The sequence below is a fragment of the Vidua macroura genome, chromosome 11, assembly GCF_024509145.1.
Source record: "Vidua macroura isolate BioBank_ID:100142 chromosome 11, ASM2450914v1, whole genome shotgun sequence".
NCBI classification, from domain to species: Eukaryota; Metazoa; Chordata; class Aves; order Passeriformes; family Viduidae; genus Vidua; species Vidua macroura.
Genome location: NC_071581.1, coordinates 22,142,573 through 22,161,185, shown reverse-complemented (window position 1 = coordinate 22,161,185; position 18,613 = coordinate 22,142,573). Strand labels below are relative to the sequence as shown.

General features: G+C 64.3%; 2 protein-coding genes across 3 annotated transcripts; both read right to left on the bottom strand.

Moving 5' to 3' along the window:
* Nucleotides 1–546: 546 nt before the first annotated feature.
* On the bottom strand, nucleotides 547–9,436 carry LOC128812585 (cadherin-1-like). The gene is made up of 16 exons (XM_053987046.1): nucleotides 9,309–9,436; nucleotides 9,091–9,205; nucleotides 5,723–5,952; nucleotides 5,507–5,638; nucleotides 5,259–5,414; nucleotides 5,040–5,184; nucleotides 4,748–4,920; nucleotides 4,237–4,365; nucleotides 3,947–4,132; nucleotides 3,623–3,867; nucleotides 3,383–3,525; nucleotides 3,058–3,285; nucleotides 2,333–2,554; nucleotides 2,116–2,246; nucleotides 1,878–2,021; nucleotides 547–1,788 (listed from the first exon to the last, which is right to left on the bottom strand). The coding sequence occupies exons 1-16, from the start codon at nucleotides 9,363–9,365 to the stop codon at nucleotides 1,576–1,578; spliced, it is 2,649 nt and encodes an 882-aa protein (XP_053843021.1). The 5' UTR covers nucleotides 9,366–9,436; the 3' UTR covers nucleotides 547–1,575.
* A 976-nt stretch (nucleotides 9,437–10,412) lies between these two features.
* Nucleotides 10,413–16,378, bottom strand: LOC128812586 (B-cadherin-like). 2 transcript variants are annotated; one of them, XM_053987049.1, is made up of 15 exons: nucleotides 16,215–16,378; nucleotides 14,260–14,456; nucleotides 14,075–14,185; nucleotides 13,811–13,966; nucleotides 13,590–13,734; nucleotides 13,302–13,477; nucleotides 13,092–13,220; nucleotides 12,826–13,011; nucleotides 12,494–12,738; nucleotides 12,269–12,411; nucleotides 11,714–11,938; nucleotides 11,390–11,608; nucleotides 11,170–11,300; nucleotides 10,935–11,078; nucleotides 10,413–10,845 (listed from the first exon to the last, which is right to left on the bottom strand). In XM_053987049.1, the coding sequence occupies exons 1-15, from the start codon at nucleotides 16,354–16,356 to the stop codon at nucleotides 10,633–10,635; spliced, it is 2,562 nt and encodes an 853-aa protein (XP_053843024.1). In that variant the 5' UTR covers nucleotides 16,357–16,378; the 3' UTR covers nucleotides 10,413–10,632. The 2 variants fall into 2 exon arrangements, with proteins under 2 accessions (XP_053843024.1, XP_053843023.1); XM_053987048.1 differs by having other exon boundaries at nucleotides 12,494–13,011; nucleotides 16,215–16,366.
* Nucleotides 16,379–18,613: the final 2,235 nt, after the last annotated feature.

Sequence of the window (18,613 nt, the reverse complement as noted above, 5' to 3'; positions counted from 1 at the left end):
AGGCCGGGTTGGACACTGGGGCTTGGAGCAGCCTGGGATAGCGGAACGTGTCCCTCAGGGGGTGGAATTGGATGGTCCTTAAGGTTTCTTCCAGCTCTAACCCTTCCGTTGTGAGTTTGTGGGCCCCAAGTTGGGCAACTCCCTGGGGGCTCCCCTGGCAGGGGAGACCCTCCTGGAGCAGTTCTGTGTCAGGAACCAGAGATGCATTGGACTTTTTTGGTCTTCAGCTTCTGTTTGTTGTTATCTTATCAAAACTTCAGCACACTGTCTTCACCAGACTGCATGCAGGAAAAACAGCACAAAAATGGCCAACAATCTCTTGTTACAAGGCCTTTTAAGTCTAATCAAAAACTAAGCTGCCCAATTAAGAAGTGACACCTAAATTATTTTCCTTTCTAACCCAATAACTGACCCCTAAAGACCCACAATGCAGATTTTTCTACCCAGTTACAAGATACCACCAAAACCCAAGAAGAAAGAGGAGGAAGAAGAAAGAAGAAAGGAACTTGAGACAACACCCTGTACCCTCCATCTTGTATCCATCTATAACATCCTAAAAATCCTAAAACCTAAATTTCTCACCCATGTGACATACTACACTACTCTCTACAACCTATTTCACATTTTTGTGGTTTCTCATTTACTTTGAGGCTTTGGAAGTTTTCTCCATGAACGAGGGTCAAAGTCAGTTCTCCCCTGGGGGTCAGGGCACCCCAGAGCAGAGAGAGAAATATTCCCGGTGCCCTGGGTTTCCGCATTCCGTGATTCTGCTTTCCCTGTGGAGGGGGCCGTGGCCACACCTGCGCAGCAGGTAAAGCCTTTGAGCACCGGCAGAGCCTCACGCACAGACAAGTTGTTTGGTTTTCTTAAAACAATTTATTATTTCAATTCTATATAAAAACCATGCAATCAACACTTGGCCACTGCTGGTTTCCCAGCTCGCATCAGACCCTTTTCCCATGATAAAAAATACAAACCGTGACGACAGCTAACCTCAGAGGTCAGGATTTTGGGAAAGCCCTTTGATTTTGGAAAGCACCTTTCAGTGACAGCACGCTAATTACAACTGGCACGACACGGGAGGAAATCAAACCATAATCTGGGATACAGAAAAATAGAAATCTGCCTGTACATACTGTAGTAAATACAATTCCCTGTGATGGTGCATCTTTGGTCTGTGTTGACGGAGTGCCTCATTGCACTTCTCCATCACTAGGTACGCGATCTGAGCCTGTGTGGGGCTGGGAGCACGAGGTATTTTGGAGACTGCCAGAGAAACCCTTTTTCCCCTCATGGAAAAGGGAAGAAGGACATGATCCTGCCCCCCCACAGCTGGGAGCACCTCAGTTCCAGGATAGGGAATGGACTAAACTGTTCCATGCCCTGGAGCCAAGAGGGCCAGGAAACACCCAGACTACCCCGAACCCCCCATCCCCAGCGAGCCTGAGCTTTTCTCATTGAGGGAGACATGGGCGCGGGGTTCAGGCGGTGTTGGAGGGGGTTTGGCCACCCCGGACAGAGACCGACGTGTGTCCAGAGGAGTGAAATGAGGTGGCAGCAGCGGGCTGGGGGTCCCTAATCGTCCTCCTCGCCGCCGCCATAGAGCTCGGCCAGCTTGCGGAAGCGGCCGCCCCAGTCGTTGAGGTAGTCGTAGTCCTGGTCGCCGTCGGAGGCAGAGGAGTTGAGGGAGCTGAGCGAGGTGGCCTCTGAGCCGCTGCCCTCGTAGTCGAACACCAGCAGCGAGTCGTAGGGGGGGGCCGTGGGATCCGTGTCGGCCGCCTTCAGGTTCTGGGGGAGCAGAGGGGTCAGCACCTGTGTCCCCTGCGCCGGTGTGGCAGGGACGCGTCACCCGCACGGCTCTCCGGGTCAGGACTCACCTCGTCGATGAAGTTTCCGATCTCGTCGGGGTTGGCAGGGCGGGGCCGGTACTGGGGGGCCGCCATGAGCGGTGGGGCCACGTCATTTCGGATCACCTCGGGCCGGGCGTCCAGCCCCCGGTGCAGCTGGCTCAGGTCGTAGTCCTGCGGGGACAGGAGGAGTCAAGGCTCGAGGGACAGCCACGGGCACCGCCACCACCACTTGGCGAGCAGGGTCCAGCAAGCACAGCCAGCCCACCTGGTCCTCCTCGCCACCGCCCTCCTCGTCGTAGTGGTACACATTGTCCCTCATGTCATCCTCGGGTGGGAGCAGTGGTTCCTTCACCACCTTCCTCCTCCTTGCGAAGAGCAGCAGCAGCAGCAGGAGGACTGCAGGCACAGGGAGGGGGTCTCAGGGCAGCAGGGAGAGGGTGACCCGCACTCTGTCCCTCCCATCCTCGTTGCCGGGTACTCACTGAGCAGCGCCAGGATGCCCCCCAGGATGCCCAGGATGGCGGGCACGCCCATGCCACCGGAGATGAACGCTCGCCGCTCGCAGTTCTTGGCTGGCCCCTCGCAGCTGCACACCTGGGCTCGCACCGGCGTGATCTGCTCCTTGCCCTGCGCATCCAGCAGCTTCAGGAAGATGCTGTACTCGCCCGGCTCCAGCTCCTTCTTCATGCTCAGCTTCACCTCGTCTTGGTGAACCACAGAATCATTTGGGTTGGAAAAGGTGTCCAAAATTATTGAGTCCAGCCATCCCCCAGCACTGCCAAGGCCACCACTGACTCATTTCCACAAGTGCCACATTCACACAGCTCTTAAATCCCTCTAGGGATGGGGATTCCACCACTGCCCTGGGCAGCCTCTTCCAATGCCTGAGCACCTTTTCCATTAATGAATTTTCCCCAATATCCAACCTAAATCTTTCCTGGCACAACTCAAGGTTGTTTCCCCTTGTCCTGTATCTTAGGAGCAGATCCTGACCCTCACCTGGCTGCACCCTCCTGCCAGTAAGTTGTGGAGAGTGAGAAGGTTCCTCCTAAGCCTCCCCAGCTCCCTCAGCCACTCCTGGTGCTCCAGCCCCTTTCCCAGTTCTGGTCTGGGAACACCCTTGGCACTGGCACAGGACTTTTCCACATGGCAGGTCCCCAGCCTAGTGTTCATTGCAGGGCCCAGCACCAGAGCAGGTGGCACCCACCTGGTTGCACCATGCTGGCAGTCCAGTTGCTGCCAGAGCCGTGCATCAGCTCTGCCTTGAAGGGGTGGGTGTTGGGGGGCAGGTCCTTGTCGATGATCTTCAGCGTCTGCTCCTCGGGCTGCCGGTTGCAGATGTCAAAGCTCCGGGGCTCTGGCACAGGCCCGTTGTCATTCACATCATGAAGCAGGAGGAGCAGTGTCCCCGTGCCGGTGCCATAGTTTGGTGACCCTGTGGGACTAAGAGTCAGCCAGGCACCCAGGGAGGGGCCTGCACTCCATGGGGGGACATGGAGATGGGCACAGGGGCAGCAGTTGGCCATCCTCACCATTGTCTATTGCCAGGATGATGGCCTTGTAGGTGCTGTTGATGGCATGTGCCGACTCCCGGTCCAGTGGCTGGGCTACCGTGATGATGCCGTTCTCAGAGTCAATGTCCAACCAGCCCGCGGGGTCGCTGCCCATGCGATACCTGGGGGCAGCCAGGGGTCAGGAGGGGGGGAGGAAGGGGCACACGGTGCCCCTCGGACATCCCAGCAAAGCCCCTGCCACCATCACCCTCCACTCACGTGATTTTCTGTCTCTGGTCCTTGTCGGGGTCCTTGGCTGTGTAGGAGGTGATCTGGTATCCCACTGGCACATCCTCCATCACCTCCACCTGCTTGACTGGGGGTATGAAGATCGGGTCTTCATTCACATCCGTGACCACCACCAGGACAGTGGCTGTGGCAGGATTCAGGGCCACAGTGAAGGGGACCTCGTTCTCCACTGACACCACGAGCTTGTACCGGTTCTGGGTCTCATAATCCAGGCCCTGGGGGTGGGAGAGAAGCCAAGTAGTGCCAGCAGGGAGTCAGCTGGTGCTGAGGCAGCCATGTGGCAGCAGGACCCACCTTGGCAGTTTTCAGGAGCCCATCGTTCGTTTTGGGGTCAGTGGTGATCTCGAAGTCGCCCTGCAGGTCCCCGCTCTGGATGCGGTAGACGGCGTGCCAGGCTGGGGAGCCTGGCAGGTCCTGGTCTGTCACATGCAGCCGGGCCACCAGCACCCCCACCTGGTTCTCTTCCACTAACCCCTCATACTGCAAGATGGGACAGGGACAGTCACCTGTGTGGCCCCAGGCACCCCAGGAGGGGGCTTGTGCCACAATGGCCGGGGAGGACAGTGGCTGGGGCTGGGTGGTACCGTGGTGGGGTTGAAGACGGGAGGGTTGTCATTGGCATCAGTGACTTTGATGATGGCAGTGGCAGTGTTGGTCAGGCCAGTGCCTTCCTGGTCTGCAGCCTGGATGATCAGTGTGTAGTTGGGAGTGGTCTGCAGAGCAAAATCACCCCAGTCAGGGCTGGTGGGGACTGGGGTGTTCCCCTCCACCAGGTATCACCTGCCTGCTCCTCCACCCTTCTCCAACCTCGCTGTTTCCTGCTGGCACAGAGGCAGCCGATGTCCCAGCTGCCCACCCAAGGGGCTGGCACTGTACCCACTCCAGGGCTCAGCAAGGCTGGGGGTTCCTGGAGTGTCCCCAGCATAGCTCCTGGTGGGCTTAAGGCAGTAGACACCCTACAGCCAGGAACCGTGACCCAGAGATGTCACATCCCAAAACCAGATGGACCCCAGGGCTGCAGTATCCCATTCTCCCCATGGCACATCCCACTGTGGAGTAGCCAAAGGTTCCCTTGGGCTGTGGCAAGGTGCCCACCTCCCGGTCCAGTCCTGTGCCAATGACACTGATGATGCCCTTCTCAGCATTGATGGTGAACATGCGCTGTGCACCCTTGGGCTCCTCGCTGAGGATGGAGTAGCCGATGATGCCATTGTTCACATTGATCGCATCATCTGCATCCGTAGCGTTCACGGTCATCACAGATGTGCCTGGACATGGGGACAAGCCAGGGAGATTTTAATGAAGGGACAGAATCCACCAGACACCCTGGCACTGCTTGCTCTCAGGGATCTCTCTGTATGGTCCCAGCTCAGAGCCCCCCACGTACCCGGCTTTGCGTTCTCCTCAATGTAGCCAACAAAGACTTGCTGGGTGAAGACGGGCCGGTTGTCGTTCTGGTCAGTGACGGTGATGATGATCTCCATGGGGTCTTCCACGGGCTGCCCGTTGGCCGACACGGCGTGGGAGTAGAGCTGCAAGGGCACAGTCAGTGTGTGTGCAGTCCCCAGGACTGTCCCCGTCCCGCCACAGATGCCCCCTCACTCACCACGTATTTATCCTTCTCCTCCCGGTCCAGGGGTTTTGTCACCTCCAGCCACCCCGTCTCCCGCTCGATGATGAAGACACCCACGGGGATGGTATCCGCTCCCTGCCCCGTGATGCTGTAGAAAACCCTGGTCTCCTTGTCCTTGTTGGATTTGATCTGGCAACGAGGCAGGAATAAGCAGGTGGAGACATGTCCCGGCACTCTGGGGACGCCCCTGGACCCTGCCTGGTTCCTGTGGGGACACATACCTGCACCAGCTTCTTGGGGAAGGGCCCCCGCTCATTCTCAGGGCAGTTGATGGGGGGGATGACCCAGTCCCTCTTGTGCCGCCGGAGGCCGTGCCCATGCTCCGGGAAGATCAGCATGTCTGGTACTGTGTCCTGTTGGGACAGTGGCTCTGCTCAGTGCCCTCTGCACCACAGACAGGGGCTGCTGTGAGCCCAGGGAGTGGGTCTGTGCTTTACCTGCTGCATCTGCTCCCGGTGTCGGTGCTGGTGCCACCGCTGGCGCAGGGTCACCTTGGCTGAATGCTTCTTGCCCGTGGTGTCCCAGGTGTGCACAGCAAAGGTGATCTCCCGCTGCTGGAGCTGCAGGGGCCGGGTGGCAGAGACAATGCCATCCCTGCTCACCTTGAAGCGCGTGTCATCCGGGAGGAAGGCGGCACGGTGTGACTCGCCACAGTCCACAAAGCTCACTGGGGACAAGGGACCGAGTGGCAGAGGGTTCTGGGGACATGGGCACACACAGCACAGCCCCACTTCAGCAGCCTGGGGTGTGGGGTCACAGCAGTGGTGGGGATGCTCCACACACAGTGACAGATGCCCTGCCAGGATTCCATCCTGGGCACAAGACACAGTGCATCCCTGCCCTGGCTTTGCTCCAGGATGGGACATGGCAGGACCTACTGTGCCAGAGGATCCCTGCTGGACAGTGACAATGGGGCAAGTGGCACCTGGCACAGCATGTCCCAGTCCCCAGCACCACATATGGCATGGCACCAGGCACGGCACATCCCCGTATGGGTGTATCTCTGTGGCACAGCGTGTCCCCGAGCATAGCATGTCACCACCACTGTGCCCATGCTGCTCCACCTGCCTTTTCAATAAAAACAAGGGCAGCAGTCATCCACCTGCACTGGCCCCTCAACCTGCCCAGGTACCTCCGGGACCCCCAACCCCAGGTTCAGCGGGCAGGTGGGGGCCCAATGTCACTAGCTGGGCACCCGGCTGGGCGCAGTAGAGCTGGGCCGCCACGAGGCATCGGTCAGCGGGCATCACATGAGCCGGGCCGCGCTCCCGAACAAACATCCTTTGTCTGAGAGAGGGCTGTTGGAGCCAGCGGCACCCAGGCCCCGGAGCCAGCACTGCCACCGTCGCCCCGGCGTGACCCGCGCCTCGGCAAGGGGACGTGCCGGGGTGGGCACGAACGGAATGGAACGGGGCCCGTGGGTTACGTCAGCCCACGAGCAGCCCAGGAATGCGGGGTGGCTGTGGGATGGAGGGGGGTGCAATCGCTGCCCCCCTGCCCACCACGGTGCCCCCGACCCGGCCCGGGAGGACCCGCCGGCGCGATGCCAGCCCCGCTCAGCCTCACGGCGGGACCCCCGGCCAGGGCTGGCGGAGCCGGTGGGGCCGGCTCGGCAGGAACGTGTCGGGGCAGGCAGGGAAGGAGAGGCAGCCGCAGGCGCAGCCCCAGTGCTCGGCCCTGGCCCTGGCTCGGGGCCCGGTGGGTGCAGCGAGGGGCGGCACGGGGCCCCCAGCCCCACGCTGGCTGCAATGAGCGCTCAGTGCTCAGCTCGCACTGGGTTCGAGGAGGGTGCTCAGAACCCGCTCCCCGCTTCCCGCTCTCCCCCTCCAACTCCCCCCCTTCCCACCTGGCTGTGCACAACCTGTTTTTCCAGCTCGGCTGAAGGAGAGCTGGCCCCAGCCCTCCTCTCCCCGGGGCTGGGAGTTGGGGGGGTGGAGGGGGGGCCCTCTCTTGGGAATGATGGGGGTGGGAGAATAGAAGAGCTCAGAGAGTCCGACAGGGGGATCCCCCCCCACTTCAAGGGGGATCCCCCCACTTCAGTCCCCCACCACCACCTACAGGACACTGGGACAACCAGACTGGTACAACCAGGCTGCCAAACAGGGTGTGGGGCTGAGACCCCACAGAGGGGATCAGGGCAGCCCCCCAAAGACTGTGCCCCCCCGTCCTGTGAGGTCTCAATGGGGCTGGGCACAGGCAGAGCAGGGTGTCCCCATCCCTGCAGTGCCACCGCCCCGTGTGTTGCGCATGTGCAGCTGTGCCAGGGCAGGGGGCTCACCCCAGGGTGAAGGTGCTGCGGGTGACACATCCCACTGACGTCACCCCAGTTTCGCTGTGACTTCGGACTCTCGAGGTTTCTCCACCCAGGACTGACGGGCACTATCCCAGCCCCCACCACATCCCCACCACCCCAGAGCCCCCCAACCCGCGGAGCAGAGCCCTGGCGGTGCCGCAGCCCCCACGCAGGTGTTGCTGTTCGCCGCCCAGGCGCCGCGTGGGGCTTGTCTGGGCCTGTTGGAGGGAAAACACCGCGCTCAACTCATCGAGCTAATTACAGGCCGGCTCGTCAGCCTGGCTGCAAGCTTTGGGGTGCTCTGTGGCCCAGCATGGTCTGGCATTCAGCAGGCTCGGCCACCCCACGGCTGGCATTGCCGTGGCACAGCTATGAATCACTGGGTGCCACACAGGCCTCAAGGGCAGACAGTCCCTTCCTTCCTCCCACGCCCTGGCTGTGCCCAGAACCCAAAACTGAAAACGCTGGTACCGGGACAGAGGATTTCCAGCAGGTCTTGGTGCTGCAGGGAAGTCACAGGGCTGCCCATTACCCTCGTATCAGGCCCAGCCCTGATGAACATCGACTTGTGCACGTTAATGATCAACCACAAGGCAAACAAACACAATTCCTGGGGTATGGGGCAGGGTCCAATTCCTGGCTCTCCCAGGCGAAGCCGTTACGGAGCCGAGGATGTTTGGGAGCCTTTGTGCAGCACTGGGTGCTCAGAACCCCTCGGCCCTGTGCCCACCCAGCCACCCTGGCACACACACTGCAGTGCCAGCACCACTCTCAGCCACGAACTGGTGCAGATGGTGACAGCCACTGCACACAGCCCCAGAGCCCACTGAGTCCCTTTTGGAGGCCCCAGAGTGGCAGCAAGTCCCCAGCACATAAGTCCCCAGTGCCCCCTTGCCATACCAGAACAGGGCATTAGTGCCAACATAGTGCGACACCAACATCCCCAAAAGCCCAGGAGCCCATCCTGGTGCCCATCCCCATGCCAAGAGCTGGCAAGGGGGCCTACACAGTGGGTCCAAAGTGGGGCTCACCCTGGTGCACCCAGGTGCCAGGTGAGGCACGGGGCAGGGCAGGCGCCTGCGTGCCCCACACCCCAGCCTGCCGGCCCCGACAGGTCTGCGGTGCCTGAGTCAGCGCCGCCCGCGCCGGCGCACCCCGGGGAGCGGCTGCCGCTGCCCCCGCGCCACGACGCCGTCCCGCCGTGCCAGGACCCCTGACTGCTGCTTGCGCCGGGACCAGCAGTGCCCTCAGTGTGGCCCCGCCGCTGCGTGTGGACACACCAGGTCCCCCATGCCACCTGCCACCACAGCAAAGCCTGTCCCCATCGTCATGGCACTGTCCCCACCACCACAGCGCCATCCCCGTGGCCACGCCAGCACCACTCGGGCACGGAGACACGGCTTTATGTCCCCCACTGCCACCCCTGTCCCACACACCCCCCTGTACCCATAGTCCCGTCCTCATCCTCACAGCCACCCTGTCCTCCATACCCGCTTGTCCCCGTGTCCTTACCCCGTCCCAGGGCCCGTCCCGCCGCCACGCTGTCCCGCGGCACCGTCAGAGTGAAGGTCTCGGCGGCGAAGCCGGGCTGGCACGACGCTGCTCGCTGGCACAGCCACTGCCCGCTCTGCCCGGAGAGATTCGTTAGCACCGGGCAGGGTCACGAGCAAGATCCCGCTGCCCCGGGCAGGGTCTCAGGCGGGGTCCTGCCGCCCCATTCCGTGGCTCACCTGGAGCAGGAGCAAGAGGAGGCAGAGCGGGACCGAGCAACCCGCCCGCCGCCCCATAGCCGGTGCCGGTTGGTGCCGGAGGGATCGGGCGCTGCCGCCACGGAGTCGCAGGTGCGTCCGGTCCCCTCCCGATCCCTCCTCGCAGGTGTCGACCCCGCCGAGAACCGCCCTGTCCCGCCCCGACGAGAGGCGGTCCGGCCCCGCCCGCACCCGGAATCCCGATATTCCCGGTACCTCCGACGCCCGGTATCCCGGAACCCCCCACGGTACTGGTGCGGTACTTCCCCCGCAGTCCCCGGTACCGTGGTACCCCCAGTACCCCACCAGCCCCCGGTACCCTCTACACCCCAGGTGCTCTGCCCGTCCCAGGTACCCGCGGCTCCTCGTGCCTCTGATATTCCCAGCCCCAGCCACACAGCTCTCGTGCTTTCCATGCCTCTCCCGTCCAGGGCAGTGGGAGCAGGGGGTGTTGGTGGGTCACAGGAGCCAGGAGTACCCCAGGGTGCCCCCACACCGCAGCCCCAGATCCCAGCTCTGCAGCAGGGACCCAGGGACCCCTCGGGCAGGAAGGGCCCCTCAGGATGCTGCAGTCCCCAGCTTCCCCTATACCCCTTTGTGCCAAAGCACAGCACGGCTGGGGAAGGGGACCCTATGGAAGGGGACCCCCAGGGACCCCCATCACATGTGTCAGGAGTTGATCCTGAAGCCACTGGGAGATCCCCAGAGCTCAGGGTCCTGCCAAGGCCAGAGGCTGCTGTGCCCTCCCATGCTAGCACCCTTGTCATCTCAGAGGGTTGGGGTGGCAGCAGGGCTCTGGCTGCCCAGGCCAGGAGAGATTTAGCACCATGAATGCCCAATGCCACCAGTGTCACTCCCATGGACAGACTGGTGGTCAGTGCACTGCCCATGCCCATCAGCAGCCCCTGGGGACAAAGAGACCCTGGGGCGGGGGGCATGGGCACTGCCCCTGCATGGGTGACACTGCCGCTGTGCCATAGGTTCCACACTGCAGTGGGCAGGGGGAGACAGGGCTGGGGAGGGGTCATTGCAGGGCTGGGGGCAGCGCCGATCTCCAGGGCACAAAGTGACACAGAGCCTGGAACATCTAAAAAAACCAAATCCTTTATTAAAACTGACCCAGCTCCCATCCCCTTGTCCGCCAGCATCACACGCCATCATTCCATACCTTAAAAAATAGATAATAACCACAAAAACACAGGCGAGGAGGTGAGGGGGCTGCGCTGGGGTGGGGGGGGCACAGCAGGGGGAACCCCCAAGGCACAAAAGCAGCAATAAGGCGGGGGCAGCAGCGGGCTGGGGGTCCCTAATCATCCTCCTCGCCGCCGCCATAGAGCTCGGCCAGCTTGCGGAAGCGGCCGCCCCAGTCGTTGAGGTAGTCGTAGTCCTGGTCGCCGTCAGAGGCAGAGGAGTTGAGGGAGCTGAGCGAGGTGGCCTCCGAGCCGCTGCCCTCGTAGTCGAACACCAGCAGCGAGTCGTAGGGGGGGGCCGTGGGATCCGTGTCGGCCGCCTTCAGGTTCTGGGGGAACAGAGGGGTCAGCACCTGTGTCCCCTGTGCCGGTGTGGCAGGGACGCGTCACCCGCACGGCTCTCCCGGTCAGGACTCACCTCGTCGATGAAGGTGCCGATATCATCGGGGTTGGCGGGGCGGGGCCGGTACTGGGGGGCTGGCAGGAGGGTGGGGGCCACGTCATTTCGGATCACCTCGGGCCGGGCGTCCAGCCCCCGGTGCAGCTGCCGCAGGTCGTAGTTCTGGGGACACACACACACACACACACACACATGGAGAGGGGCAGGGTCAGGTTGCTCACGCTGTCACCAGGCCCCTGACGCCCACACCCACCTGGTCCTCCTCGCCGCCACCCTCCTCCCCGTAGTAGAAGATGTTGTCCCTTGTGTCATCTTCAGGCAGCAGCAGCGGCTCCTTTGTCACCTTCCTCCTCCTCATGAAGAGCAGCAGCAGCAGCAGGATGACTGGGGGGAAGAGTGCCATCAGGAGGGACACGTGTCCCCCACTGTGCCCAGAGATGGGGTATCCCCACGGCCCCAGGATCCCCACTCACGCAGCAGGGCCAGTAGGGCGCCCAGGGTGGCAAGGACGAAGGGCAGGGCGCTGACAGGCTGGGACCTCTGGGGACAGCCCTGTGCCTGCCCCTCGCAGGCGCAGACCCGTGCGGTGACAATGGTCACTTGGGCTCTGCCCGGCTGGTCCAGCAGCCGCAGGTACACGCTGTAGGTGTCCGGCTCCAGCGGTGCCACCAGCTGCAGTGCCACTGTGTCACCTACGTGAGATTGGGGGCTCGCAGACGATGCACCAGGAATGCAGCCGTGGCACAGCTGCCTCTGCGGAGGACCCCCCACATTATGTTCAGCCCCCCCTGCAATACCTGTGTCCCCCACCTCCACAGCCCAGCTGTCCCCTGAGCCGTGGGTGAGCTCAGCGCGGAAGGGGCCGGTGTTGGGGGGCAGGTCCCGGTCGGTGACGGTGAGGAGCTGGGGCTGGGGACTGCGCTGGCAGACGGTGATGTCCCGTGGCTCAGCCTCGGGGCCGTTGTCGTTCACATCGAGCAGGGTGAGGAGTAGCGTGCCCGTGCCCGTGGCCGGCGGTGAGCCTGGTGGGGACAATTCTGGAGGGGGGACCCCAAACCCAGGGCTCTCATGGGGACATGGGTGACTAAGCAGGCATGTGGACAGGGGGAGCCTCAAAACCAAGATTTTCCCAGGGACAGAGACTCTCTGGGCAAGGGTGAGAACAGCAAGGAGTGATGCTGGAGGGGGCAGTCCCAAACCCAGGATCCTCATGGAGCTGGGGTTCCCCGGGCAGGGGTGGGGCCAGGCAGCCCCCGCACTGCTCCATGCTGGAGCTGGGATGTGTTTCCTGGTGATGGCAGCATGTGCCCCTCACGCGGAAGGGGGAACAAGAGCCCTTTCATGTCCCTCACCATCATCCACGGCCAGCAGCACAGCTATGTAGGTGCTGTTCTTGACGAAAGGGGACTCGCGGTCCAGGTGGTCCCGCGTGGTCACCAGGCCATTCTCGGGGTGCACGGCCAGCCAGCCCGCCGGGTCGTGCCCCACCAGGTACCTGGGGGGCACAGGGAGCTGGTGCTATGGCGAGGGGCAGCGGAGACCCCCCAAACCTCCACTCCAACCCTGTCCCCGCTCACTTGATCCTCTGGCCCTGCGCCTTGTCAGGGTCCTGGGCTGTGCAGGCTGTGAGGGTCTGCCCCGGGGGCACATCTTCTGACACCGTGGCCAGCTGCACCGGCGGCACGAACACCGGGGCCTCATTGACATCCTCCACAGTGACTGTCACCGTGGCAGTGGCCATTGGCAGCTTCACGATGAAGGGGACCTCGTTGGCCACTGCCACGTGGAGCACGAACTGCTGCTTGGCCTCATAGTCCAGACCCTGAGAGAGGGGGAGACAGGGGCAGTGAGAGTGGGACAAGCAGGACTCCTCTGTGGGCAGCAATGAGGGACGTGGGATGACAAGGACCTTGGCAGTGCGGAGGATGCCCTCGTTGGTGGCGGGGTCGGTGGTGATGGCAAAGGCACCCCCGTCGTTGCCGCGCAGGATGGAGTAGACGGCTCGCCACGCCGGCGTGCCGGGCTCGTCCAGGTCGGTGACAGCCAGCCGGGCCACCTCCCGCCCGGCCACGTTCTCCGGCACGGCCGCCTCGTACTGTGGGTCAGGGGCACCCTCAGCACCACGGCCCAGCGGGCACCAGGGAGAGTCACACCCAGTAGGGGTGCCCACATTACCATTCTGGGGTCAAACTCGGGGGCATTGTCATTGACATCAGCGATCTGGATGACGGCCAGCGCTGTGGTGGTCAGTCCCTCTCCATCCAGGTCAGCTGCCTGCACGGTCAGTGTGTACTCCCGCACACGCTGTGGTGGACAGACAGACAGACACTGTGTCAGTCCCTGCTTGGGGCTGGGACCCCCGCCCCACAGTGCTGCAGAGCCCACCTCCCGGTCGAGGCCACTGGCAATCACGCTGAGGGTGCCAGTGGCCCGGTTGACAGTGAACATTTGGGGATGGGGCTCCCGTGGCTCCTGGCTGAGGATGGAGTAGGCGATGACACCATTGTAGGTCTCCACTGCATCGTCCGCATCCGTGGCTGTCACCTGCATGATGGAGGTGCCTGGGGATGTGGATGTGCAGGTAAGTGGGATGCTGGGGGGCACAGTGTCGAGGCTGTGCCCAAGGAACATGGCTGGTGGGATGCAGAGCTTCCCCAAGGCACGGGGTCCTACCTGGCAGAGCTCCCTCTGGCACAGAGCCCCTGAACACCTCCTGCGTGAACTGGGGCTTGTTGTCATTTTGGTCTGTCACTGTCACAATGATCTCCATCGGCTCCTCCACTGGCTTCCCGTTCTCGGACACGGCATGGGAGAAGAGCTGCAGGGTAGGGTGTGAGTGGGGGGCCTGGCAGAGCAGCCCAACATCCCCCTGGTGTCCCCAGGCAAGCACCTACGTGGTACTTGTCGATGTGCTCGCGGTCCAGCGGCTGCGTCACTTTCATCCAGCCCGACTCCTTCTCAATGGTGAAGATACCCTCGGGAGGGGCATCTGCTCCCTGCCCTGTGATGCTGTAGAAGATCTTGGTGTCTCTATCCCTGTTGGATTTGATCTGGGAGGAGACACAGACCAAGGGGATGGGGTCAGTATCCCCCACCCTACTACACCCTGCCCAATGCAGGGGGGATGCACCCCCAGCCCAGACTGACCAGTGTCATACCTGAACCAGCTTTTTGGGGAAGGGGCCCCTCTCATTTTCAGGAACTTTGATGGGGGGGATCACCCAATCCCTCTTCTGCCTCCTGAGAGCAGCGCGAGCCCTGGGCAGCTCCTGTGGGATGGGGGTGAGTGAGGGCACAGCCGGCTGGGGGAGCAGGGGGTGGGGGATATGCGGGGCAGCGTTACCTGGGGGGAGCGCCTGCTCTCTGCGGGAATTGGGGCAGGGTCTGGCTGGCCAGCGGCATATCGGGGAGAACCAGCATCTCGGGGGGGTACGGCGAGCGCCCTGCCCACCCCCGGTAGCCGCACGGGGCCCCCGTCCTCCCGCACCCCGACATCGGGCTCCTCCGTCCTGTATGGCCCCGCGCAGCCTCCGGAGCTCCCTGCGAGGGTGAGGGGTCAGGGGGATGGGGGGGACCTCTCCCCCGACACCCCAGAGCCACAACCACCAGCTCCAGGACCCTGCAATCCCCCAGAGTCCCGAGGCGGAGTGAGGCAGGGGACGGTAGAAGAGGGAGAGAGGACACCAGGAGCGGGGCAGGGAACACCGGGCGCCGTACGGGAGCGCAGTGGAAGTTTCGGTGGAAGTTTCGGCTTTGTCTCACAAATGATGGGAAATTCCTGGGCGGGCAGAGCCCTGCCCCAGCCCCCTCCCGGTGTGTCACCCCCTCGGGGCTCCCAACCCCCCGTGGCCAGATCACTGGGCACTGAATCTCCCTCCCCCGCCTCCCACGCTGCATCCCTCGTGCTGGACACAGCCCCGGCTCCGCACCCCCCGGGGGAAGGATTAGAGGATTAGCGGAGCTGAGCCAGCTCCGGGCGGCCGAGCGGCCCGGGGGGGCTGGGGGGGCTGCGGCAGGCGTGGAATGGGGCAGGGAGAGCTGTGCCCCACGGCCGCTCCACACCGGAGGGACCGAGCCCGAGGCGACGGTGGGGCCATGTGGGGAGCAGCAACCGTGCCCCGAGGGCAGCACCGGGGCCCCTCCCAGTCGCGATAGCCGCGATAAAGAACTTTAATGGGGCTGGAGGGGCATCGGTCACCCTGGCAAGCTGGGCACGAGGAGCCCGGGGAAGCCCCCAACCCCTGTCATGGGGAGCCCCCAGCCCCGCTCCCCAGGTGAGGCACGGGTTGCTGTTCCCTCCGGAGGGCCAGGCGGCACAGGGGGTACCCCACCATGTCCTCGGGGGTCCCTCCATGGAGGGCCCACAGGGCACCGTGCCCGCTGGGTGCCGAGGCGGAACCGCTCGGTCGGTGCCGGGGCCATGTGCTGCCCACGGACGGGGGTCGCAGTGGCATGGCCAGACCCCAGCCTGTGCCCACAGCAGGGGCCGGGCAGCGCCCACCTCCAGTCCTGGCAGACTTAGCTCTTGGAAAAGGGATGTGAAACGGGATGTGGTGCCCACAGCAGGCAGAGGTCGAGGTCCCTCCCTCGCTCTTACCGCCAAGGAGAGCTTTTAGTGCTCCCGCGGCCATTAGACGAACGCTGGCTCCGGCCGCGTTCCCGGGCAGCCCCAGTCTCCCGGGAGCCGCCGAGAGAAGAGGGCAACGGGCCCGGGCCAAGCTCCGGCAGCGGGCCAAGAGCTGGCAGCAGCAAGACCCTGCCCAGCCTCAGGCCAGCCAGAGCCCGCACCCCACAGCCGGAGAAGGGTGGCCCTGGGGCACCCAGCCCCATTGCCAGCCCGGCGCCGGCCACCCACCCTGCGGGGACCCAACCCTGCTCGCAGCGGGCGCCCCACGGCTGGGCCAAAGGCGCTGGCATCAGCCGCTACCAGCCCGGTGAGACCAGACGGGCATCGCCAGCCCCACGGGGCACAGCCAGCCCCATGGCCGAGCCCCACAGCCCGGGGGGGAAGCACAGCCCTAGACCACAGGAGCCCAGCCAGCCCCGTGGCGCAGCCCCACACCCGGGGACCCCCGCCAGCCCCACAGGCGGGGCACTGCGAGGTGCTCCCGAAAAGCAGCGGCCCCACCACCGGAGGCAGAGATCTTGAATCCCGGCAGTGAGGGAGGCCCTGCCGCCCTCCCCCCCCCCCCCCTCCCAGTGCTCGGAACCGCGATCCCGGTCCCGATCGCGGCCCCAGCCCGTCCCCGAGGTGTTCCGGGGGTCCCGGTGCCGCCGCGCCCCGACGGTGCGAGTTACCTGGTGCGGGCAGCGGCCCGCGGCGCAGCCCCGGGAGGACGCACGGCGGGGCCGGGGAGAGGGCGGCCGCCGGCAGGAGCGGGGAGAGGAGGAGGAGGATGAAGATGGAGAGCGGGCAGAGCCCGGAGCGCGGCCCCCGCATGGCCCGTCCGTTGCTGCTGCCGCCGCCGCCGCCGCCGCCGCCGCCGCCCCGGTCACCGCCCGCCGCGTCCCGCCCCGTCCCGCCCCGCTACGCCCCAGGTGAGGCGGCGGCCGCGCAGGTACCGCCCCGCCCCGGAGAGCGGCCCCAGCACGCCCCAGACATTCCCTGGCAATGCCCCGGACCCCTCAATTACCCCCGGGACCCTCCTACCGGGGGTTCACCCCCTACAACACCCCCGGCAATCCCCGTTACATCGCGGTACCCCTCTGGAAACCTCCGGCAACCCCCGATGCAACACCCCGATCCCCCCCGGGTACCCCCGGTATTCCCCTGGAACCCCACGGCGATCCCCAGTACCCCATGTTACTTCCCAGGCACCCACCCGTCAAGATCCAGGCACAGCCCGGTACCCCTCGGGCACCGGCCGGTACTGGAGCCTTCAATACCCTCCGGGCACACCCGGCACCCCTCTGAAATCCTCCTGTCAATCCGCAATACCTCCCGGGAACCCTGGGGCACCGCCTGGTAGCCTTGGAACGCCCTGGCAACTCTCGGCAATCCGCGATACCTCCCTGGTCACCCCCAGTTACCCGCGGGCACCTCCCCGGTCTGTACCCATCGCATCGCCTTGGAGCCCCCTGGCACTCCCCGGTAGGGCCCGGCAATCCCCGGGCACCGCTCACTCGCCGCCGGGCACCCCAGGTCTCTCAATGCCGCCCCCCGATACCCCCGCCCGCCGCCGCTGCCCCCCCCCAGCCCCTCGGCGCAGCCCGGTGGACACGCCCGGGCATCCCGGTATCTCCAGGCAGCTTCGTGGTCCCGCCATTCGTCCCGCCCGGTGTTCCCATGGCACCTCCGACCACCAAGCAGGAACAGCCCCCCCTCCCCATTCCTCCGTGCCACCCCCGGGTGCCTCCTCCCCCTTTGCCGCCTGTGGGTGCAGCGGGACTCTCGCGGGGGGAGGCTCTGTGTGCCCCCCAGCCCCACTGCAGTGGGGGTTCCCATGGCCACCGAGGGACAGCCCCGGGGGGCTACTGAACTCCATCGTCCCCCCAGCCTGGAGCAGCATCTCGTGTGCTGGGTCCCCCCATACGGCGCCCCCAGACCCCCCCCCGGGGCTGGCAGCTCTGGAAAGCCGGTTCTGCTTTCCTGGCCAAGGTCGCTGACGCAACAGGGAAGGTTCCCAGCAGGCACCTGGGGGGAACGGCCAGTGCAGCTGCAGCCATGGCACCCTGCAGCTTCACCCTCCTCCTCCTCCTGCTGGTAGGACCATCGCAGTGGGGCCGGGGGTGCTGCATGCCCATCCCTCGGGAGGTTCCAGGCAGAGCCGTGTCCCTTTCGTGGCCCTGCAGCCCCGCACTCCATCCCACAGGACATGCTGACCTTCCCGGAGCATGGGCACGGCCTCCGGCGGCACAAGAGGGACTGGGTCATCCCTCCCATCAACTGCCCTGAGAATGAGCGGGGGCCCTTCCCCAAGAAGCTGGTGCAGGTATGTGTCCCCACAGGAACCAGGCAGGGTCCAGGGGCGTCCCCAGAGTGCCGGGACATGTCTCCACCCGCTTGTTCCTGCCTCGCTGCCAGATCAAATCCAACAAGGACAAGGAGACCAGGGTTTTCTACAGCATCACGGGGCAGGGAGCGGATACCATCCCCGTGGGTGTCTTCATCATCGAGCGGGAGACGGGGTGGCTGGAGGTGACAAAACCCCTGGACCGGGAGGAGAAGGATAAATACGTGGTGAGTGAGGGGGCATCTGTGGCGGGACGGGGACAGTCCTGGGGACTGCACACACACTGACTGTGTCCTTGCAGCTCTACTCCCACGCCGTGTCGGCCAACGGGCAGCCCGTGGAAGACCCCATGGAGATCATCATCACCGTCACTGACCAGAACGACAACCGGCCCGTCTTCACCCAGGCAGTTTTCCACGGTTCTGTGCTGGAGGGAGCTGAGCCAGGTGGGACCACTGCCACCACCTGGCAGGCAGCACTGGAGGGATGTGTGACAGGTCAGCAATAACCACCTGCTCCAGGCACATCGGTCCTGCGGGTGCAGGCCTCCGACGCAGACGATGCCGTGAACTCCAACAATGGCGTTGTGAGCTATTCCATCCTGAGCCAGGTGCCAGAGAAGCCCCAGCCTGGGATGTTCACCATCAACAGCAGCTCTGGGCTGGTCTCCGTGGCCGTGCCAGGGCTGGTGGCAGAGGTAAGCCCCGGACTCAGCCCCCACCGAGCTCATCCCCCACTTTTGGG